At 37.7% G+C, this 25,209-nt stretch overlaps 1 protein-coding gene across 2 annotated transcripts in view; it reads left to right on the forward strand.

The window, feature by feature from the left end:
• The first annotated feature begins 251 nt into the window (after window positions 1-251).
• The window catches only part of CUL3 (cullin 3), a 103,588-nt gene continuing 78,630 nt past the window's right edge, over window positions 252-25,209 (forward strand). Inside the window, exons 1-2 of one of the 2 annotated variants that reach the window (XM_069466775.1) lie at window positions 252-489; window positions 24,985-25,182. In XM_069466775.1, the coding sequence (XP_069322876.1) occupies window positions 424-489; window positions 24,985-25,182 (264 nt within the window). In that variant the 5' untranslated portion in view covers window positions 252-423. The remainder of the gene's footprint in view (window positions 490-24,984; window positions 25,183-25,209) is intronic. The other variant, XM_069466784.1, reaches the window with a different exon arrangement.

Genomic DNA, 25,209 nt, shown 5'->3' on the forward strand with positions numbered 1-25,209 from the left:
TCCGGCTCTCTTCCCTCCCTCCTCCCCCCTCCACCCTCTGGGCCGGATCTCGTCTCGCTGAGGCGGAGGAGGAGAAGGAGGAGGAGGAGGACGTTCGGCCTGCGCAGTGAGATGTTTGTCCGTCGCCGCCGCCGCCGCCATCGCGGAGGAGCGCGATAAAGGGAGTCGAGCCGGGCGTGAGGGGGACCCCGCGGAGCCGCTGCGCCAGCGCAGCCCCCCAGCCGAGTCGGAGCCGCCAGAACCCAAGCCGCTGCCGCCGCCACCGCCGCGGCCGCCAGGGGCCGGCCAGCTCCCAGCCCTGCCCGGGGGCCGCGCCGCCGCCGCCCCCAGCGTCGCCCCTCGCCTGCCCGCCCGCCTTAAATGTGACACCGGCGCTTCGGAGTGCGACCTGAAGCCGCCGCCGCCAGGGAGGGGACGAGCACCATGTCGAATTTGAGCAAAGGCACGGGCAGCCGGAAGGACACCAAGATGCGGATCCGGGCCTTTCCGGTGAGTCTCTCCTCGGTGCCCGGGACCCTAGGGCTGGGGGCCTGGCCGAGAGCCGCACGCGAGGCCCGGGCTGAACTCCCCCAACAGGCCGCAGGCCCGGCCTCCCCTCCCCCACGCCCGCCGCCCGCGGGGCGCGAGCCTTCCCGGCAACGGGGCGGCGCGGGGCCCCGGCGCGGCCGCCCTCCCGGGCTGTTCCTCGCGCCCGGCGCCTGCCCGGGCGCCGCGCCCCCGCCTGGGGAGCTGCTCCTCCAGCCGCCCCGCGGGCGTCGGCTGCGGCCGGGGCTCCCTCGCTGCCCCAGCACCTCCCCACGTTACCGGGGTGTAGGCCCAATCCCCAGCACTTCCCACCCCACTCGATGCCAGGGGCTCCAGCCCTGGAGGAGTGGGGACTATGGAAGTCCTCCCAGTGTGGGGCGTGTGTGTAACTTTTCGCGTGTGGTTTCGCTGCACCTTAACAAATTACCCAGCGTAGCTTTCAGGGTGATGAAAGGGACTGCCCTCTCACCTTTTCCCCTCCGGAAAGGTTATGCCATCAACCTACCCCCGACGCAGTGACAGTAGTTCCACGTAATGCTCAATGGTAATAAACTAATAACATCGGGTGTATTTATAGCATCTTTCATCCCACAAGCTTCCTAAGCACTTTACAAACTCTTGTGCAGGAATTGCCTCGCCACTCGTAGAAGGGCCAAGGGTGAAGCGAGAGAGAATTGGACAATTGATTCTCCATTTCTTAGCCATAGGAGCCTGAAAGAATGAATATAGTCACGAAGCAGAGTTGCTTTACTCTGTCGGTTTTAGCGATAGCAAACGTGTTTTGATCGGAAACTTTTTTTTTTTTTTTTTTGGCATTACGTCGAGTCCTACACTTGCAGTATTTAGTATATGGGGTATAACATTGGATGTCATATCTGATTCAGATAACCCATGGCAAGCAGTTAAAATGTACTGTTGTAACAGAGAAACTGGACATACTTGCCGGTGTCGCTACAGTAACAGGCATACGTCACGATAGACAAACTAGCAATTGAACAGAAGATTTTTGAAAGTAAAACTAGAGAAAGATCGTGGTTTTCCCTTCTTAGAATCATAAATACTTTATATCGTGTGGGAGTGAAAGAGGGGGATTTGTATTTCCTTTTTAAAGCATGCCTTTTCTGAAGTGCAGTTGTAGTGGGGAAAGACTTACTATCTTAACATGATTGTCCCAGTTGAGTAAGTAACATAATTCTAGAGAACTTGAGGACCTTTCTGAATTCTTCAAATTTAAAACAATGCACCTGATGCATAATTCTGAAACTGCAGGAATATAAACACTAATGTCAATGTGCGGAAACTTCCTGGCTTTATATAAATAAAGCTACGGTATACTTAGAATTAAGTGCTTTGATACTAATTAAAGGGATTTTGAATGTTTGAAGTTTTTTTCTAAGTAAATGTGAGAAATTACATCAGCAAGTGAGAAATGTTGACAAGAGAGTACTAATGAAGTTGGCTGGCATGTTTTCTGTTTTAATTGGGCAAAGAGTTGGGTTTTTGAGTTTGAGAGTAATGTTAATTTTCTTAATTCTGATTTTTTTAGCAGAGTTTAGAATTCAGAATTTTATGAGGCCATTATTTTTATACAATAGAATTTCTAGGAAATGTCAGTCTTATACTGTTCATTCTTGAGGTCTTGAGTTCTTGTAATTCTCATTTTTTGCTGAAACGTGGAATAGCTCATATTTGACATCAGTTCACTTACGTTAAAGTTATTCTGACTAACCAGTTATACCGTCATCTATCTGTAATCAACTCTGATTTCTTTAGATTTGCCAATTTCTCATACCTTCATCCTCTCTCTTCATTCCTACAAGTGCTGAGTACTGTGTGCTAGGCACTGTTCTAGGGGTTTGCAGTGTATCAGTATAGCTTGAAAGACCAAGATCCCTGCTTCCTGGAGCTTGCATTTTGGGAGGAAGAGGTGGGAGAGAAATTCATTATTCTTTTAGTTGAAGAGTATAATATTGTGTAGTAGGTTAGTACATAGTACTGAAACTGATTTTTTTTTTTTAAGTGGCATTATGGTTATGAGCGAATTTGGACCCATTCTGTCTATAACTTGTTGCCCTGTAAGTTTTTCTAAAATCCTTAAATGAAGTGTGTAAGTGACTACACTAGCGTTTGATGTTCAGTAGTAGCTGCTAATTTTTAAAAGCAGAATTTTTCATTACTTTTTCATAAGTGTTAATAACATTATTCACAAGTAGGTCTCATTGTAGAAAACCACTGTAGGCACTATGGGTTTTTTTTTCTTTTTTTTGGTAGACACAGAGTCTTGCTTTGTTGCCCAGATGGTGTGCAGTGGCATGATCATAGCTCACTGCAGCCTCATAGCTCACTGCAGCCTCGAACTCCTGAGCTCAAGGGATCCTCCTGCCTCAGCCTTCCAAGTAGCTGGAACTAAGGGCATACCCCACCATGCCTGGCCAGTTATTTTTTTACATTTTAAAGAGACAGGGTCTTATGTACAGCCCAGGCTGTCTCGAACCCCTGGCCTTAAGTGATCCTCTGGCCTCGGCTTCCCAAAGTGCTGGGATTACAGGTGTGAGCCACCTGCCTGACAAGAACCATTACAGGTTTTTAATATATAAATTTTAAAATCATAGTTGCATTGGCCTTCAGTAAGTATATATATGTGCTCTTCTGTGGTATAGTATTTCACTGATTTTATTTGTTCTTTGGTAAAGTGTGGGTAATTACCTTCAAAATTCCTTCCTCCATGTTAGCAATCTTGTACATACTGCAATCTGCATGGCTTGCTAATCAGAAGTAGTAAATACATAGTATTCCATAAAGGAAAAACACTTTATGGTTATACATATATACATACTTACAGCTATTATATTTTAGGTATGCTATTTGGATGTATACTTACTATAATTTAAGGAAAATTGTAGTTTTAACCAAAATTTCAAGTGTTTATTTCAGGATTGTATTTTACAGGATGTGTAAAAAGTATAAAAATATATATTGGGATTGTTTTGTTTTCATTGCAAACTAGAGTGGTAATTGAACTTGTGGGCTATTTTATAGATGTGTAAGACTACTGTAAATATAATCCCCTCAGTAGAATCAGGTTTTTTAGTGTTTTGAGTGCATATTTTAAGTATGCATTCATTATTGATTCTTTTTAAGATGGAAAACAGTAAGGAGGTTTCTGTATTTGTAAACTGTTTACGAAGGAATAGTTTAATCCTGTTTATGAGCTTTCCTGCCTTGCACAATGTATGTCACTTTACATCTTTTTGTTGATAATGTTTAAAATTTTTTTTGTATGCACAGTAACTACAAGGGCCACAAAACTTTTTTGAAGAAAGGAGGTGGTAGTTGTGAAACTCTTGGAAACCATAGGGGTTTGGATCAAATCATTCTGCCCCAAGAAGTGTCTTTCTTGCTGTTGCCATGAGTCTTACTTCTGAGCTTTTGTTCCACTATATAGAATTAGTTGCTGTCAGGTAAACCTTTTTTCCTTATCTTTGAAAAGCCATTCCTTACCATCTGTACTGTCCATGGTTTTGTCCACATTGGCTTGACAAGCTTAATTGGAATTAGCAGTGTAATGTTTGAATGAAAATGCCATCCTCTCCTCTTACTTGTGTTTCTTGGCTTAGCCTTCAGGGTTCAGGAGACATGTTATGAAAGTGACTGTCTCTAGAGTGTGATCAGGCTCTTAAGACCTGTACTTTGAGGTCCTGAAAATAGCTTCAGTTATTAGTTTATAAGAGCTTGCTAAATCGTGACAAGAAAGACTCTCTGGATACAATGTCCACTCCATAATTCTAGATGAGCTCCACCTGTGGGTAGCATTGACAGCAAATGATGTCGAGATTATTTAGTTGGATGGAACCCACAGAGTGACTGACTTTAGTGAAAAAGCTGAATATAAGATCATCTGTGATGTACTTAAGAATACCAAGAGCCTAAGGGCAAACAGGGACAGTTAGTGTCTGTTTTTTTTTTCCTTTCTAGCTACAGTAATATTTGCCATATTTGGGGGAACAGCTTTGATCTTCATAATAGGTTTTCCTTTCTAAGGGAAGGTAGTTGTTACATAGAACTACCTGGACTGTACATACAGGAAAGCTGTATGAGTAGTCTTGCAGATTACACAGAGCACAGTATTAACTATAAATTTTTCATCATATATTTTCTTATAGAGAAATTGTGGTGTAAGGCATAACAGATTCATTAAAGTGTTTTTTACACTTAGACTAAATTCTGCTTTATAGTTTTGGGATAGCCAACTGGGCTGTTGCTGATAGTACCTCTCTGGCTTTAGAGGTTAAGAAAAGAAGCATGAAGTTATTAACATTCATTTTACATTGTCCTTCTAGATAGTTTAGAGGAGACTGGAAGACTATTAGTACCAATATTGAATTTGAAACTGTTTTAGTAGTATAGGATATACTGTGAAAATTTGGCCTTTTAAACATTACATTAATCAGAAGGTTGATTCATTCAAAGAAAATAGAGAAAGCTTCCTTTATTTGAGTGTCATTCATTCAATAAATGTAGCTAAGTATTAACGTTTGTCCAGTTCAGGAAGATTATATAATTAAAGCAAGAAAAAGTAGTATGCCTTCTCTTACTTAGTATTACAAATTAGGAGACTTCAGTGGTAATTTTTTTTGTTATTTTCATTCAAGAAAGTACATGGATGGTCTTTAGCATATTTGTTAGATTGATATGAATGTTAGTGGATAATTTGTAGTTTTAAGTAATGCAAGTTTGAAAGTAGTTCTTGTTGTTTGCCCATTGTAAAGTCAGCAAAAAAGTAAAGATGTTACCAGTAAGAACAGATGACTGAGCTAAAATACGAATTACAATTAGTATTAGTCTATCAGTGTATTGTGAAAACTATTCAGTCAAAGTCTGCCCAAGCAATGATTTCATTTTTTTAGCTTTTCTAATTATAAAAATGATACATATTCATGGTAGAAAACATGATAAATATCTAAATTTATAAATAAAGAAGTAAAAATCACCTATAATCCTTCCACTTGGAAATAAACAATATTAACATTTTGATGTGTTTATCTTTCATATGCATGTGTGAACACACAATAAAATAGAGATACTGTATCATTTTATATACTACATCTTAAAAAATAGTTCCTTATTATACATGTATTTCTATATTAAATATTTTTGGAAACATGATTCATGACTGTATAATACTTTGCAGCAGCAGTCCCCAACCTTTTTGGCACCAGGGACTGGTTTCATGGAAGATAATTTTTCCCCCCGGGAGAGTGTGAAGGGGTGCAGTGGCAGTGGTTTTGGAATGATTCAAGCACGTTACATTTATTGTGTACTTTATTTCTATTATTATTACATTGTAATATATAATGAAATAATTATACAACTCACCATAATGTAGAGAATCTAATGCCACTGATGATCTGACAGAGGAGTTGGAGTTCAGGCAGTGATGCCAGTGATGGGGAGCGGCTGTAAATACAGATGAAGCTTCACTCGCTCTCCCGCGGCTCACCTACTTCTGTGTGGCCTGGTTCCTAACAGGCCATGGACTCGGACCTGTCTGCTGCCCCAGGGGATTGGGCACTGCAGCTTTATAGTACCTCAACAGTACTTCAACTTGCTTAACCATTTTCCTACTGCCAGTTTTTTTCATTTTTTAAAGAAACAGGATCTTGCTCTGTCAGCCAAGCTGGAGTGCAGTGGTGCAGTCATAGCTCGATGAAGCCTCAAACTCCTGTTCTCAAGGGATCCTCCCTGCCTTGGCCTCCCGAAGTTCTGGGATTATAGGTGTGAGCCACTGTGCCTGTCCCTGCACCTATTTTGATTGATTCCAGGGAGTCCCTACCTTCCCTGTTACAAAGAATGCAACTGTTAATATTTAGGCACATAAATATTTGAGCCCATCTATGATTATGGAATTATAGGGCTAAACATAATTGATACATATTATCTAATTGATCTCCAGAAAGGTGGTAGTAATAGCTAACATTTTTTGAATCCTTGTCATGTGCTTCACTTGTCTAAACTTACTTAATTTGTACAACTCTGTAAGATAACAGTTCTGTAGAATACTACTACTGTTACCTGTTTTACAAATGAGGCCTTGAGAAGTTAAAGTAATTTGCTTAAGGTATTCTTGCAAGTGGTAGAACGAGGATCTAACCCAAGCAATCTGGCTCTAAAGTGCGTGCTCTTAAGAATTAATTATACTTCTCAAGCTTGTATTGGTTTAATGTCTACTGTTGTAGAAGTGTCTTAGCCAGCACATTGTATCTTTAATTTCATAGGTGAAAAAATAGTATTATACTTTAATGCTTTAATTTGCATTTCTTTGACTACTTATAAGAATAAAATTATGAATAATCTGTAGGGAATTTTCATTTAGTTTTTCATTCATCGTATGTATTTAGGAGTATGACTAAAAAGTAAAGAGACTGAAAGCACAATAGTTAAGAGTGTGGGCTCTGGATTGCCAAGGTTTGCATGCAGCTACATTTCTTCTCTTCTCTTCTCTTCTCTTCTTTTCTTTTCTTTTTTTTAAGAGACAGGATCTTGATATGTTGCCCAGACTGGTCTCAAACTTGGGCTCAAGTGATCCTTATGCCTCAGCCTCCCAATTAGCCAGGACTGCAGGTGTCTGGCACCATGTCTGACTTCAGCTCCACCTCTTTCTACCTGTGTTACCTTTAACAAGTTACTTAACCTCTGCTAGCCTCAGTTTTCTCTTTTGTAAAATGAGAATACAAAGACCCACTTTACGGGTTGGTTGTGCTGTACAGAAAGTCAAGCTATAGAACAGAACCTAGCATGTAGTTAATGACTGTTACACCAACGTTTAGCCTCTTATATGCCAAAATTTAAATATTAACAGTGAATGTTGGTTTTGCTAGTAGTTACATTGGAATGCTATATGCTTATTTTAGTGATGCTGCCATTTTTTAGTTCAGTTTCTGGAACTTAAAAAGCCTGCAGAGCCAATTTGTGATCTACACTAAGAAAGCATTCTCAAAGGACGTAGGTTTGGTCCTACTGGGACATTTGAGAAGAATGCTACTGGCCTTGGGGCGGTGGCTTCAAAACAGAAGTTCCCATAAGGATTCTCATTTAATCATTGGAATAATTGTGCAATCTCTCCAGGTACCTTTATTAAAGGAGTAAACACTCATTTGGTTTGTACATTCTAATGTGTACTTTAAGTGTTCATCTAAAAACAGTTTTTGTCATTCCCTACCCCCCTCTTGTCATTTCACTCCTGAACTAGGTTGTGGTCCCTGCCCAAAACTTACACCAGACGTGCTTTTGAGCCACATAGCACTTAGCATGGTGTGGGTGGTTAATGAATGGTTGATTAAATGAGAAACCAGTCCTCTAAGCCAAGCCATAGTAATTGATTAATTAGGTAAGTTAACACAAATGGTGCTCTGAAATGTTTGAATTTCTTTTCTAGCTATATGTGAAGTGTTAAGATGTAATAGTAGGTCATTAATGATCTTATGGCATCTCCTGTAGCAGGGAAGTGAGCCTAGTTTCTTGGAACAATAAGTAAGGATAGTATGATGCATTTGCAATAACCCTGGATTGTGTGTCAGAAGACTTAATCCTTGGTCTGGTTTTTTCTGTTTCCTAACTGTGCTCAACATTTTACTTCCTCCACCATGATGACTTTCTGTCTCATCCCTTCCCCTCAGCCTGTTGCACTGTGATCCCCTACTTCTGTTGCAGGTTAACTTCTCTGTAGTCTCAGCATGTTCTTAGAATTCTCTGCTTTCTCTCCATCTGAAACCTGGCTTTGCCCTAAGGATACAGGCTTATCTTTTTGAATTGAGGTGTCTGTTTTCTTTATAGTCCTTGAATTATTGGACCCAAATGCCATTTATTGCCATATCCATCTTTTTTTTTTTTTTTTGGCTCAAGCCCTTGAGAACTATTCTTTTGCTTTCTCTCTGTGACCATCCACTAACTTTGTACTCATATTCTCTCAGTCATTGAAGATTTTAAGTACCTTTTTCATAGACATTATCTCCAGTTCTAGTCGAAATCATAATTTTATCCATAGCATGTGGGTAGTCATTTATTCAATTTAAAATACACTTACTGTGTAGTCTTACTGTGTATTAGGTACTGTATCTATACAGTGGTGTTCGCACAGACCTGGCTTCTTATTCTAGTGATTTTCATACTGTCTTGGATCTTGTCATCTTGCCACTTTAGAAATCTTAAAACTACAGTATTGCAGTCTATCGTAGCACCTCCATTTACTAGATGTAGGACTACATCTAATAAATCACTTAACTTCTGCATGTTCCCCTTTTGTAAAAAGGAGGAAATGATAGTACCTACTTCGTAAAATTGTTTTAAAGATAGAGTTAATGCACGTAAAGCTCCTTAGAATAGGGCCTGGCACATAATAAGCATTATTAATAAATGGAAGCTGTCATAATTATTCCATCCTACTTGTTGCTTGTTTCCTTCTCACTTGAAAATACCCTTGGATCTCGATAAGACTGTTTCATTCCCCCAAACCATGGTGTCATCACTTCCACCTAAGTTATCAGTGGACCCTTCTTTCCTACTGCCTCCCCAGAAACAAGGCAAAAAGCACTTTGGATCATCCCACCCATCTACATTTACTGCTCATATTTTTTAGTTACTCCTGGAGAAAATTGCAAGACTATAGTTTATAAATGCTGGACTCTCAGTGCCTCTGGGTAGTTTTTTTGTGTGTCCCTGGTGAACTTCCTCTCCCCTTTCCTGCATGAGCTATTCCAAACTTTAATCATTGTCCTTACGCTCTTTATAGAGAATTCTCTTATTTCTCTTCTTCAAAAATCCTAACTGTTGCTTCACTGTGGAAACCAGTGTCGTATTAGGTGAAATTCCTTCAGTGTTCTTCCCTTTCAGTTAATTCTTCAATCTGTATCTTTACTCATTCTCAACTTCTTGCCTTTGGTCTCAGAGAAGGAAGGTGTCATTCTCCTGTCTTCCCAATCATAGTAGCTACTGTACTGTCTCCCTTCACAGCAAAGATTATTGAGAGAATAGTAATACTGTGTTTCATGTAGGACAGTTTTGTGTCCAGGACCCAGAAGGCCTAGGAAGAGTAAAGTAGATAATCTTGAAAATTTCCCTCTCTGGTAATTAGAGTAGCTCATGTGTTGCCATGTGTATTAATATATAAGGTTCTTTAAAATATTTCATTTTAAAACGTTTGTTTAACCATTGCTTTAAAATCACTAGTCATTAGTCTTTTTTTAAAGATGAGGAGAATCTTATCTGCCCAACTTTATAACAGTTAATAGAAAATTGAGAACTGATCGTGAAATTGCCTTAACTCCTAATCCAGAGCTTTTGCTTTTGGACAACATTCTTTTTTATTTTTTTAAAGTCGGTTTTAAAGTTGAAAATATAAAACTTCTTAATTTGACTTCCATTCATGTAGTACTTGCCGTCATTGAAAAAGAATGGACCCAAATTTGCTCTTTAAATGAGAAATGTTACTGCTGAGCAATGGAATAAAGCCTTCAAAGGGGACATTTTTACCTACTTTAAGAAAATACAAGATTCCTTAGAGATACTTTCCTATAAAAGCAAACCTTCATTGCTAAGAGGAATTCTTTAACGTAGTGCTTGTAAAACATTCTTATCTAAAACAGCTCTTAACTGAGCAACATTTAGCCTCTTCTATTTGCCCTATCCTCTCCAAAGTAGTAATGAAAATTCCTTTTTCCTTTTCATCTCCAGTTTCTTTCCATTTCCAGTAAAGTGAAATTGCTTTGTAAGATTAGTAACAATTTGTTGAATGTCTGCCTTGTATTAGGCTCTGTTTTAGGTACTTACAACTAACTACCTGAAATCCTCAAAACAAATTTAAGTTTAGATGCTTCTCCTGTTTTAAATCTGTCTAAGGGTCAGAGAGACCTAATAAAATGTGTATAACATTACATATACATGCAGGGAAGGGCAAAGCTGGGATTCAAATCTTAGGTATCTCTGACTCAGAAGTCCATGTTCTTTCCATTATGTCACACTGCCTAATGATATTGTTAAGAATTTTCTAGATTCTAAAATATTTACTTAATAAGAGCATACTTGAAATTAATTCTAAGATTGCCATTTAAATTATTAGCCAGGGGCAGATCCAGGGGCTCTGAAGCTTGTACATTGCAGTACTCTCTTTACAAAAAGAATTCAACATTAGTTTTTAGGCCTTGGAAGGAATTTTTGCAAGCTTAAGCTTCACTAGGTTGAAGGTAAATGGACCACCTATAAGAGAATAAAAGTTATAAAAATTTTTTTTTTTTTTTTTTTTTTTTTGAGACAGAGTCTCACTCTGTTGCCCAGGCTAGAGTGAGTGCCGTGGCGTCAGCCTAGCTCACAGCAATCTCAAACTCCTGAGCTCAAGCGATCCTCCTGTCTCAGCCTCCCAGGTAGCTGGGACTACAGGCATGCGCCACCATGCCCGGCTAATTTTTTCTATATATATTTTTAGCTGTCCATATAATTTCTTTCTATTTTTAGTAGAGGTGGGGTCTCGCTCTTGCTCAAGCTGGTCTCGAACTCCTGAGCTCAAACGATCCGCCCACCTCGGCCTCCCAGAGTGCTAGGATTACAGGCGTGAGCCACTGCGCCCGGCCTTAAATCAATTAAAATGTGTATTGTTCCAGTAACATTTGAATATATAAATTGCTTACGGGACTCTAGTGTGTATATTGACTTGAATAAAACAGTCAAAAACATAACCTATAAGAAAGATGTATTAGTTGACATATTTATAGTTAACACTTTCGTATTTTAAATTATAAGGCTGACAGCATACATTAATATTTTTTTCAGCTAATAGAAATTTATCTTAAGAGCATATATTTGTGAAAAAGCAATTACCTGAAGTTAACATGTTTACATATTTTAATCTTTAAATTTTTTGTCTTTGAGGATGTACTAAAGTAATAAACAGTAAAATAAATTTGAAGCACGAAAATACTTTAAATTAGTAATAATTTACTTCTCTTGGTGTATGCACATGAGACATGAAAGAAATGTATCTTTTGATGAATACCATTACTAGCCAAATAAATAATTTATTTGCTCCTATTTGTATTAGTATTTTAATTTTTAAAAGCTAAAAGGGGACTGTGCTTTGTCCTTTTGTGCTGCTATAACGGAATGCTATAGTCTGGGTAATTTATAAAGAACAGAAATTTATTTCCTCACACTTGTGGAGGCTGGGAAGTCCAAGATCAAGGTGCTGGCAGGTATTGTTGCCTGGTGAGGGCTGCTCTTTGCTTCCAACATGGTGCTTTGATGCAACGTGGCAGAAGGCTGAAGGGCAAAAAAGAATGAACTCCCTCTGTCAAGCTCTTCTATAAGGTCCCCTGCTCCTACTCATGAGACCTCCAACTTATGACTTAATCACCTCCTGAAGGCCCCGCCTCTTAATACTATTAAATTGGCAATTTTGGAGGGGACACAAACATTCACACCATAGCAAGGACTTTTGAGAGAATCTGTTCTTATGTAACAGATGAGGAAACAGGACTAGAGAGGGCGGTTTAGCCAAGGGATATGCTTCTGACTTGAATTTATAGAAGAACTATGACTAGAAGCCTGATTTCCAGTTAAAATTTCTTTTCTGTCCACCAGTCTGGATTAAGCATATAGCCATAGTAACTCAATGTTAACACTGACCTATTTAATTATAAAATCATTTTTCAATATTGAGCGCCCACATGATTTGAGTTGACAGGATGCAATGGAAGGACCCTTAGGACACTTGGACCTCTCTTAATTGTTTTGACTAGGTAGTTGTGTGATGTTGGATAAGCCACTTAGCTTCTGTTTCCTCTTTCGTAAAGTGAAGAGGTTTTAATTTGAGGTTATCTTGGGCTTATTCTGGCTCCAGAAGTTTCAGTAAAAGGCTGTGTTTATACATAAGTCTATGAACTGAATGCTCGTATCTTCTGTGGCCTAAAACATTTTGTGTGATGTTGCAAAAATCATCCATCTTTCAGCCTTAGATTTTTCTTTAAAACGTGAATGGTATATTTCAGTGATGATGGCTAAATCCTAATAGGAAGCAGTGGGAAAGTTAGGTGTGTGTGTGTGTGTGTGTGTGTGTGTGTGAGAGAGAAAGAGAGAAGTTTTAGAGAAGTTTTCAGTAGACTTGATAGGAGATTTTTGTAATAGTTTTATGTGATAGACCTTTTGCTGTCTTATCATTTAATTATAGTTAGGTTCATTCAAACACAAAGCCAACAGTGGCAATTTATATATTTTTAATCATTTTTTTCTCTCCCTTTGGGTTGTGTGTAATTGATTCAGGTGTAAATACAATTTGTTATTGTCTTACAGTTTATAGAGTTTTTATACATTATCACAGTTTTAGAAAAGCTAGTAAGTTTACTCATTTCAATAAAAAAACCTTAGTGATTAAAGAGAAAATTATCTAAATACTCCTAAAGTATATTTCTAAATACTTCCTAGCTAAAGAGAAGAAAGCATTATAATTTTACTAAAGTAAATAATTTTAGATTGTAGGATACAAGTATGAATTTCAAACATGCACTTGAAAATAAAATATTTTTTTCTCTGTAACGTTATTGCTACTGCTTTGAGATTCTATCCAAAATATATGATTCCTGCTTTGTTATTTCTATCTGCTAGATAAATGTTTAAAGAGTAATTACTACATACACATGAACCATATATTAATAGTAGTTTTAAATTATATTAGTAGTAGTGTTTTAGATTTAATAGCATATTGGGAAATACAGCAAATTTTATTTTAAAATATTGGTCTTAAAATAACTAATTTTCTTAACACAGGTAGTCTGTAAGTATAATGTTTGAAGAGTTCCAGTCAAGATGAATATTATATTCTCTGGATAAAATGTGTTTCAAGGAGCCCAGCAGCATCTCTCTTTTTTTATGGGTGAAAACAGCACCGATAGTAGGACAGTAACAAACTTTTTGCCTCAGTGAGAATTCTTACATGATTTGTGTCTTATTTGTTGTGGTCATCATCAGATTATGAAATGCTATACATTTTTTCATATTTGCAAGCGTCATTTACACAGGAATATAGTTGAAATAGAGTTACTGATACTCTTAATTACTTTGTGACTGAAGTGGCCTTTATTTAATAGGCTAATCTGAAAGCTTGACCTTCTGTGTCATTGAAAGAAATTGTTCCAAATTTCCCAAACAGATTTACAAATTGATTTTTGGACGGCTTACTCATGTTGAGGACTGAAATGCAGATCATAATTGACCCTTCTATTGGTTATTTAACTTTCTCATTATGAATTCTACTCTTCTGTAATTTAATGATATTAGAGGCCAATTGAATATGGATCAGGTTTAGTTTGTGATTTCATGGAATTGTCCTAGGCTGTTGTGCTTTTCTTATCAATAGTCTTTTTCTCTTTTTCCTTGACTTCAGTTATTATTTTTGTTAGCACACTTCCTTCCACTAGGTCTCCACTGTAACCAGAGAAACCAGTTAACCAAACATTAGTAGTCTTTACATTTAGTTTTAAGTCATTAATAAGCAAGGCTGTATGTCTCTTCTGTGCAATAAGAGAAGAAGCAAACATATTTATGAGTAAGTGGTGTGTTGACAGACTTTCTTAATTATCACACAGTGCACCATCTCCCATTTCCCTGGCCATGAGCAGATGCAGAAAGTGAGGTTTGGAAAGTTAAATAACTTGTCCAAAGTCTGTTTAAATGTGTCCCATGGGACTGTTTTCCTCAGAGCTTGGATCTTTGGCTGTACTTTTGATGGGTGACATTGCTTAAGGAGTCATTTACAGATAAATAGGATTATTGCAAATGTCATTAGTCATTGTATAGTCATCAGATAAGTCTCAGTGGACTGTATTCACATCATATTTTTAAAATGTCGTGTAGGCATTGTGCCATGAATTATAAGGAATACAACAACATAAAGGAAAAGAGACCTTATTTACTCTGAGGTACTTACAGTCTAGGAGGAAGCTTCCTTGCATAATTAGCAGCTTAGTTGTATCTGATTAAAATGCTGCCATTCTTCAGATATTTGCACCCAAGCAGCTTTTTGGAGGCTAAAGCTGGAAATTAAGATCAAGCATTTTTCCTTGTTTATTTTTTCTAGCTGTGTCATTCTGAATTGCCTGGAATTTCAAATTCTCACTCTTTTTCCCCCACCCACCCTATTCTAAATTTTTTCTTGTAAAAAATTATTTACGGGGGACTAAAGACTTCTTGTTCTTTGTATGTAGTGGATATGAAGAATTCATTTCTCTTCATTTTAGTTTTAATTTCTCTCATGATGTAGTTCTCTCCGATTCTTACTGACTACAGAACCATCAAGATGTGTAAGTATACAATAGACTGACATCTTTTCAAATTGAGGCATTTTGAAGGCTTTGTTTTTATGTCATTTGAAGTAATGTAGATGAACAATCAGATGTATTTTAAGAAAACAAAGACCATTATAGAGTTATTTTTGTTATTGATGTTTACTAATGAGGAAATTGTAATCCTGGATTGAGGGGAGGAAGGTGGCAAAAGTCACTTTTAAAAATTAAAATCTGATTTGTTTTTTTGTTTTGCTTGCTCATCACTTTGTAATTTGAGCTTTTTGGAGAAAGATACTGTATACATCTAATCATTAGATAGCAAACATTAAATGTTTGTGTATATATGTGTGTGTGCATTTTATTTCGATTTATTGTTTTGCTGAGGCATTAGTTGCCAAATTCCTTCCCTTGCGTGTATTGTAAGCTGAGTACATCATTTTTATCAATGAGATTAAAATCCTACTCAAATAATTTAGAGTGTTATTTTAAAAGAATGTTATTACTCTTTTTAAAAATATATGTAAATATAAAAATGTCCTTTAAATTTAATTGTTCCCTGAATGAAGTGTAGATTGATGATTTTATGGCTAACATATTGATGAGATGAGAGTTGAACATTTAGTCCTTTGAAAAAAAACTTCTGGTGGCAGTTAATATTGTTTCTATATTGAGGATGAGTGAAAGATTAAAGTTTATTAATAACATAATTATTTTGCCATTGTTGTTTACTTGTTCATTTGATGCCAAGACTAAATCATGTGTGTGTAGGAACATGCACTTGAAGCCAGTTCCATTTGGTGTGTTGTTTTTAGACTTAAGATTGTAGCTGATTGATGCTCTCCTGAAGAGCCTATTCTATCCACTATTTTCTTCCCACTTAACATTTGTTAATAAAAGTGATGAGTAAGCAGGCTTCTGAGGCCTTTAGATAGGTGAATGGGAAAATCCAAAAATATTACTTGATATATGAAATTTGAGAGTCTTTTTCCTGTACATTATTTCAATTTGAAGAAGACATTTATCTAAAAATTAGATTAATTGGTATAGATAAGCACATTCAACCATTTTCCATATCATTGTGTCTAGTGATTAAACTGTTCATGTTTTCAAAATTGTATTGGTTTAACATGGGTAAAATAGTATTCAACAGACATTTGTTTACCGCCTGCTAAGTGGCATTGAAGAATAATGCACAATTCCATGAGAATCTCAAGGTCTAGTGAAAGAAGATGTGCATATAATTATGAAGCGATATGGCAGTGTAGTGATAGTTATCATCTACATATTATGGAAGAGCTGAGATGGAGTCATTAGCTTTGCTTGAGGAGGTCAGGGAAGGATTCCTGCAAGATATGACACCTGAGCTGTGTTCAGAGGATATGTAAATAAAGAGGCAGAAGAGGGGGACATAAAGAAGACATTATGGGGGGAGGATGAGCAGGGAGGGGCTCATCCCTCCCTCTATCGCTGATAGAAATGCAGTGAGAAACAGCAAGTTGTATGTATCGATTGAGAATTCCCATTGGTTTAATGTTGTTAGGGAATAAATGTAAGATAGGTAGTAGTGAGTGGAGAGATATGACTATTATGTCACCATAGAAGAGTTTTGAACAGGGATATAGTGTACATGTTTATTTTAATGGTGATTTTGAGAAAGGTACGTTCCATGAGTTTGGAGTTCACGGTGGTTGGAAGGCTGTTGCAAAGATCTAGATGAAAATTTTAAGACAATACCGTAGTTGATTCTTGAACAACATGATTTTGAACTGTGCAGGTCCACTTATGCACAGGTTTATTTCAAAAAATATATGGGAAATTTGTTCTGGAGATTCGTAACAGTTCGAAAAAATGGACAAACTGTGTAGCCTAGGAATATAAAAAAATTAAGAAAAGGTTATTAATACATAAAATATATGTAGATACTAGTCTATTGTATCATTTACTACCATAAAATATACACAAATCTATCAATATTGTAAAAAGTTAAAATTTATCAAAACTTATGCACACATTTACAGACCATACATGGCACCATTTGCAGTTGAGAGAAATGTAAACAAATGTAAACATGCAGTATGAACTCATAACTGCATAAAATTAGCTGTTGTACATAATTGTGCTACTGTAATAATTTCATAGCCACCCGCTCTTGCGGGAGATCAAGTATTGTATCTGCTTAAAATGCTGTGTGGCACTGATCACCTCTGCATGAGCAGTTCATCTTTCCAATAAATTGCATATTGCAGGAAAAAGTTATATCTTGCAGTTTTTACATATTTTTCGTCATGTTTAGTGTAATACTGTAAACCTTTAATACCATGGGACCCATTCAGAGTGCTCCTAGTAATGCTGGAAGTGCTCCCAAGAAACAAAAAAATGATGACATTTTAAAGTTGAATTACTTGGTATGTACTACAGATTGAGGTCTGTAGGTGCAGTTGCACTCCATTTCAAGATAAATGAATCCAGCATAAGGACCACTGTAAAGAAAGAAAAGGAAATTTCTGAAGCCATCACTGCGGCTATGCCAGTGGGCACAAAAACCCTACATTTTTTGTGAAATACTTTTTTTTATCTCATATTGAAAATGCAGCTTTTATATGGGTACAGGATTGCTGTAAAAAAGGCATACCTGTAAACTCTGATATGATTTGAGAAAAAGCAAAGTCATTATTTGACAACTTAAAGGAAAATGAGGTCTCTAAAGCTGGAGAATATAATGCCAGCAAAGGATGGTTTGATAATTTTAGAAAGAGGTTTGGCTTAAAAAATGTTGGTGTAACAGGAGAAGCAGCTTCTATCAACCAAGAAGCAGCAGATAAGTTTTCAGACACCATTGAGAAAATTATTGAGGAGAAAGGATATATGCTTGAATAGATTTTTAATGCAGACAAAAGTGCCCTATTCTGGAAAAAAACATGCCACAAATGACATTTATTATTAAAGAAGAGAAGCAAATGCCAGGATTTCAGTCAGAAAGTGCTGGGCTAACTTGACTGTTCAGTGCAAATGCAGTTGGGATTATTATAAGGATTGACTTTATCTATAAGGCTGCTAACCCCCAAACTTTGAAGGGAAAAGATAAACACTAGCTGTCAGTCTTTTGGTTTTACAACGGGAAGTCACAGACCAGAACCGTTTTTTCTGGATTGGTTCCATTGATTCTTTGTTCCTGAAGTTAGAAAGTACTTTGCCAATAAGGGATTGCCTTTTAAAGTTTTTTTGATATTGGGCAATGCTCGTTGCCACCCAAAACCTCATTCATTCAACACTGCAGGCACTGAAGTAGTCTACTTTTCCCTAAATACAACATTGCTAATTCAGTCTCTAGATGAGGGGGTCATAAGGACCTTTAAGGCTCATTACACACAGTAATTTATGGAAAAGATTGTCAGTGTGTTATCCCTATATAAGAGAACCCTGATTTAGCATCGTGAAAGTCCAGAAGGATTATACCATTGAAGATGCCATCGTTGTTATAGAAAAAGCCATGAAAACCATAAAGCCCGAAACAATATTTGGTAAGTTCCTGCCAAAGAAAACTGTGTCCAGATGCTTTGCTTGACTTCACAGGATTTATGACAGCCATTCAAGGAAATCATGAAAGAAACTGTGGATATAGCAAAAAAGGTGAGGGGTGAAGGATTTCAAGATACAGATCTTGAAGAAATTCAAAAGCTAATAGACACCACACCAGAGGAATTAACAGAAGATGACTTGATGGAGATTTGTGCTTCAGAACTAGTGCCAGATGATGAGGAAAAGACACAGAAGTGATGCCAGAAAACAAACTGACATTAGACAATCTGGCTGAAAGATTTTGATGATTTAAGACTGCTGTTGACTTCTTTTATGACATGAACCCTTCTGTGATACAGGCACTGAGACTAAATTTAAAGCAAATGGTGGAAGAAAGATTGATACCATATAGAAACATTTCTAGAGAAATGAAAAAGCAAAAAAGTCAGATAGAAATTATGATGTATTTCTGTAAAGTTACGCTGAGTGTGCCTGCTTTTCCTGCCTCCCCTTCCACCTCCTCCACCTCCTCCACCTCTTCCACTTCTGCTGCACCCAAGACAGCAAGACCATCCCCTCCTTTTCCTCCTTGTCCCTAGCCTACTCGTGAAGACAATGAGGATGAAGACTTTTGTGGTGATCCACTTGTACTTAATAGTAAATCTATTTTGCCTTTCTTATGATGTCAATAGCATTTCCTTTTTTCTAGCTTTATTGTAGTTATACGGTATATAATGCATGTACAAAATATGTGTTTAATTGACTGTTTATGTTATTCATAAGGTTTCTTGTCAGCAGAAGGCTATTGTTAGTTAAGTTTTGGGGAATTTGAAAGTTATACTTGGATTTTCAACTGTGCAGGAGGTTGGCACCCCTAACACCCGTGTTCAAGGGTCACCTGTATTCAGGATGGAAAAATGGGAACATACTTGAGAAATACCTTGCGCCTAATGTTAGTAGCACTTGATGCTTGGATAAGAAGGAGATGTCTGAGAGAGGACGCTATATTAATATAAGGCTTATGCTTCTAGCTTGTGGTTTGTATTGCCACAACTGAATTAGAGAACATAGGAGGAAGGTTTGGGTGGGTTTGGAGAGTGAGTTCGCTAGGATTTTGGACATAGAGGGTTTGATCTGTGTCTGGAGCATTTGATTGGAGATGTACAGCAGGTAGTTGAAACAAGAGTTTTAGGCTTTGGGGCAAAATCTGGGATGGCTGTATAGATTTGGGAGCCATTAACATAGAACCAGTACAGTAGTCCCCCCATTATCCACAGGAAATATGTTTGTTTCAGGACTCCCAGTGGATACCTGAAATCACATAGAACCGAACCCTATATATACTATGTTTTTTCCTATACGTACATACCTATGATAAAGTTTAATTTGTAAATTGGGCACAGTAAGAGGTTTAGCAACAATAACTAATAGTAAAATAGGACAGTTAAAACTATACTGTAATAAAACTTAAGTAAATGTGGTCTCTCTCAAAATACCTTATCTCTCAAAATCCTTCCTCTTGTGGTGGTGTGAGATGATACAATGCCTACGTGATGCGATGAAGTGAACTGAACGATGATTGTGTCTGTAACTTTTGCACTTTAAGGTATGACGGCAAAACTAGCCAGATTTCTTTTTCTTTTTTCAGAATTTCATGGATAGGAGATGCACTCTTATTCTAAGATCTTAGCAACCTCAGCATAAGATTTTTTTTTTACTAAGTTGACAACTTTCGCCTTTTCATTTAAAGGAAACACATGTCTTCTCTTTGGCCTATCTGAATTGCCAGCATCACTGCTCTTGTGCTTTGAGGACATTATTAAGTAAAATAAGAGTTATTTGAACATAAGCACTGCAATACAGCAGTCTGATAACCAAGGTGGCTACTAAGTTACAAAGTTACTAATGGGTTCTTAGCGTAGACAGCGTGGATATGCTGGACAAAGGGATCATTCACATCGTGGGTGGGATGGAGCAGGACGGTACAAAATTTCATGATGCTACTCTGAATGTCACTTAAAGCTTATGAATTGTTTATTTCTGAAATTTTTCATTTAATATTTTCAGACCAAGGTTAACCACAGATAACTGAAACTGAGGAAGGTGAAACTGCACATAAGTGGGGACTGCTGTAATTTATCTTCTTTAAGGTGTGGGCAAACTTTGTAGGAAATCTGATAAAAGTTAGGGACTCCCCCCTCCATAAAAGAAGTACACACACATTATACTTGCAAAATTTTGTAAATAGTTTTAGGAACCTCCAGAATTCCTAATAGTCAGTCTAGAGTCTCTGTAAATTTTAGAACCCTACATGTATGGATAATAGTTGTAACTATGATAATGAATGAAAAAATGCATAGGGACCCAGTAATAAAGTGAAAGAGTCAAGAACAGAGTTCTGGGGTTGAATGATTTAAATGGCTCTGGAAAAGTAGGAAACATGGGGTATATGAGAATAATGTTTCTGAAAGAAAGCTACATTATACTACTTTGCATTTAGCATACTTGTACTCTTCAGGTGCTTTTATTTTAGCTCATACCATTTATTTGCTAAGTTTGAAAAGCTGTATTTCTTTTTGACATTTATTTGATGCCTATAGATGAGAGTTCAAAAGATTCTATCATTGGGCACTTTTGTTAGTTGATGTGTGAGGGATTATACTGTGCCCTGGGCTGGGCTAAATCTACTGACTTTCTTATTTAATCTTCATGACACTCTTTTTGAGATAGATACTGTTATTAAACCTAGGAGTTAATTTGCCCAGGGTCACACGGCTTGTGAATAACAAAGCTGTGACACAAATCCGGGCTTGTCTGATAGCAAAACCTATGTTCTCTACTAATGTACTGTGTTTACCAAGGTAATCAATGACTCACACTATGATGTTAACTTTACCATGATACACAGTGGAATCTTAGGTGAGTCCAAAGGTTTGGACTGGTTTGGGGATATATGAATTCTAATCCCAGTTGTATGATTTTGGGTAAGTCATTTACTCTCCCTTGGTCTATTTTCTTCTCATTTCTTTGGGGGAAAAAAAAAAAGTGTGTGGTTGGTTGGTTGTTTGGTTTTTAACCTTAGCTGTCAACAGAAGGAACATTTTTGCCCTATGGCCACCACCTCTGCTCTATTGATAAGGCATGAATACTAAGAAAGATATCACATACGATCTTGGATTGTAAAACAACTCTTGATTTATATATGTGAAAATGTTCTTTTATCATGATGTGAGAGTATTTGTACAATATTTGAAGGCTCTTGGTTTATATTTTTTAAAATTCTTTAGTTTCTAATAGAAAATTTACTAGTTTACACTGGGTAGAGACCTTTCTATATTTTTTCTAGCTTTCATGGGATCTTATGTTATGAATCCTGAAAAGATCATTTGTTTTGCTCAACTGTTAGCAGTGTAGGTATCTCTGAGGTTTATAGTCCACATTGACTTTGTTCTTTCTTGGAAATAGTTCTGAATATTCTGATTTGTATGTTATTTAATGTCAAGGAATAGTGTCTTAGTTTGCTTTATTATAACCTCAGCGTATGCTGTCTGCAAACTAAAACCACATTGCACAAACATAGCCATGGTATTTGAGGCCATCATTGTTATGGGGCTTGTTTCTTTTATTTGTGAGAAGTTACATAGGGAACCACATTTTTAACATTTTATGTGGATGACATCCTGTGTGTCAAGGTGTATGATTAAAAATAGGTAGCAGTTTAAGTGTGAGGGTAAATTCTCCTAAGGTCATTTGATAAAAGCCTCTAATAAACTTAGGTTTTGCATAGGATTTGGGTAAAAGGAAAGAGGTTGTTCTGTTAAATAGCCTTCTTAAGCTTTCCAGAAAAGATAAGAATAATAAGACTCAGTTTGAGTTATTTGCTTAAGGATCCTCTTGATTGAGAATTGAGCTAATACTTCAGTGCTAGGGTGACTACAAGAACTATTTTGTCTACTCCTTCTTCTCTCACATTCATACCCATCAGACATGACTTGGAGGGGATTCCACTAACTCAATACTTTTTATACACTTCAAGTCAGAAGTATGTGTGAAGCTGACCAGTGTTGCCCAGGTTGTAAATGCAGAACTTGCAGATTTTATGCGGCACTAAAAAAGGGCTCCTTAGTCAGATGTTAGCAGAAAATCATTCAGCCAGCCACCCTGAGTGCTTGTTATGTGCCAGGTACTGTTTTAGGGGCTCAGGCAGTGGTCCCAAACATTTTTGGCACCAGGGACCACTTTCGTGGAACACAATTTTTCCATGGGATGAGGGGCAGGGGGAAGTGGAACTCAGGCAGATGGGAGTGGGAGGACGCAGAGCTCAGGTGATGATGCCAACGATGGGGAGCAGCTATAAATGTTCCCGCTGCCCAACTGCTGTGCGCCCAGTTCCTAAGTTTCACGGAAGACAATTTTTCGACCCGGGGGTGGGGGGGGGCGGTGTGGGGGGAGGGGAGAGTGGAGCTCAGGCAGTGATACACCACCAGTCCTGAGCTGCAGCGGGGGGTTGGGGACCACAGGGCTGAGGAATTCAGCAGTGAAAAAAAATATCTGCCTTCATGAAGCTGCCATTTGTTTGGGGAGACGGAGACCAGGAAAAGAATAAAGACTGTGGGGTTGGAGTCAGTGTCAGTGGTGATGAGAGGCTGTTGGTGAGAGGAGGCTGTTGTTGTTAATAAATAAGACGAACATTTAAACTTCATTGTAAGGATTACAGTTGAGTAGAGGTTGGGGCCATCCAGAAATCTGAGAGAAGAACATTCCAGAGAGAATGAGTAGCAAATACAAAGACAGTGAAATGACCTTGTTTGACGTAGATCAAGGAATAGCAAGGAAGTTGGTGTACATGGAGCAGAGTCAGCAAGGGGGGAAAATAAATGAAATTGAGAAATTATCAGATCAAATAAGGCCTTGTAGGACATTGTAAGGACTTTAACTCCAGGGGAAATGAGAAGTTATTGAGGGTTGTGAGCAGATGAGTGACGTGATTTGATTTATGCTCTCAGAAGGTCACTCTGACTGTCCGATGGTAGCAGGCCAAGAGCAGAAATGGAGACCAGTTTAGAGTCTGTTGGAGTAACCTGAGAGATGATAGTGGTTTGGACCAGAGTAGTAGCAGTGGAAGGTGTTGAATTCTGGATATATTTTGAAGGTAGAGACTACAGAATTTCCTGTTGGATTAGAAGTGAGATGAGAGAGTAGTTCCAGATGATTATAAGGAAGTAGACATTTTGCTCAGTTGGAAAAGACTGCAGTGGAAGAAAACTGGGGGGGAAAGATTATGACTTCTGTTTTAGACTTGATAAGTTTGAGATGCCTACTGGGCATTCAAGTAGAAACATTGAGTAGGTAGCTGGATATATGACTCTAGTATGCAAGAGAAAGGGCCAAAAAGAATATATCAGTTTTGAGATTGATTTAAAGCCATGAGAATAGATGACATCAACTACACCCTAGAAACTGAGTGTGGATAGACAAGAGATCCAGAATCTGAGCCTTAGGATTGGAGGTTGTGGTGATGAATAAGAACGAGTAAAGCAAACTGACATATAGGACCCAGTGAAATAGAAAGAAAAGCAGGAGATTATGGAGCTTGGAAGGTAAGTGAAGAATCTGTTTCAAGGAGCAGGAGTGAGAAGCTCTTTGAAAAGCTGCTGGATAGGTCAAGCAAAATGGGAACTGACTCTTTGACCATTAGATATTAGCAATATAGAAGTCACTGGTGACCTTAAGAGTACTTTCAGTGAAATGGTAGAGATGAAAGCCTAATTGGAGTGGATTCAAGATGTAATGGAAAGATGGAAGTTGGAGACAAAGAATATAGAAATCTCTCCCTCCTCCTGCCAGTGATTCCTCTGTAAGTGGAAAGAGAGATTAGGTGGTGCTGGAGGAATACGTGGGTTATAAGGATTTGTTTGTTTGTTAGATGGGAAACTGATAATTTTGAACATGTATGGAAATTATCTAGCAAAGAAAAAAGATTTTGATGATGCTGAGATGGACAATTGCTAAAGGGAGGCCTCTGCACAGGTGATTTGTGATGGAACTAGAGAATTATTTGTCAGACTTTATTCTGTGTATATATATCACCTGGGGTTCTTATTAAAATGCAGGTTCTATTTCTGTAGCTTGGGGGTGGGGCCTGAAATTCTACATTTCTAACAAGTTCCTAGGTGGTACCTATGTTTCTGGTCCCTTTGCTATACTTTGAGTATAAGAACTTGGCGTCTTGAGCACAAGAACTAGCAGATTGTATTGGCATAAAATCAGTTTGGTGGATATGGTTGGAGGGAGAGAGAGGAGGAGGGGTAAGTAGTGACTTGGTATATAAGTCATGATTTTATTTAAAGTGGAAAGTTTTGCTCTAGGTAAGAATGGAGGGAGGTCTTAAAGGATTAGAAAAAATTGTTTCTATCAGATCTAGAAACTATTTAAAAATGTATCCCTTTATTTCTGTTAAAAAGGCTAACATCCTTATAAGTCATGCAGATTTATAATTATAGCCATATAATAAAATATTTACTATTTGGACAAATACAGAAAGATTTTTAACCGTTTTTTTTTTTTTTTTTTTTTTTTTTTTTTGGTCTCTTCTCTTTCTTGGATTTTACAGATGACCATGGATGAAAAATACGTAAACAGCATTTGGGACCTTCTGAAAAATGCAATTCAAGAAATCCAGCGTAAGAATAACAGTGGTCTTAGTTTTGAGGAGCTCTATAGAAATGCATATACAATGGTTTTGCATAAACATGGAGAAAAGCTCTACACTGGACTAAGAGAAGTTGTTACGGAGCATCTCATAAATAAGGTATCCAACTTTAAAGGACTGTTGCTA

Source organism: Eulemur rufifrons, chromosome 1, assembly GCF_041146395.1.
Source record: "Eulemur rufifrons isolate Redbay chromosome 1, OSU_ERuf_1, whole genome shotgun sequence".
Taxonomy (NCBI): domain Eukaryota; kingdom Metazoa; phylum Chordata; class Mammalia; order Primates; family Lemuridae; genus Eulemur; species Eulemur rufifrons.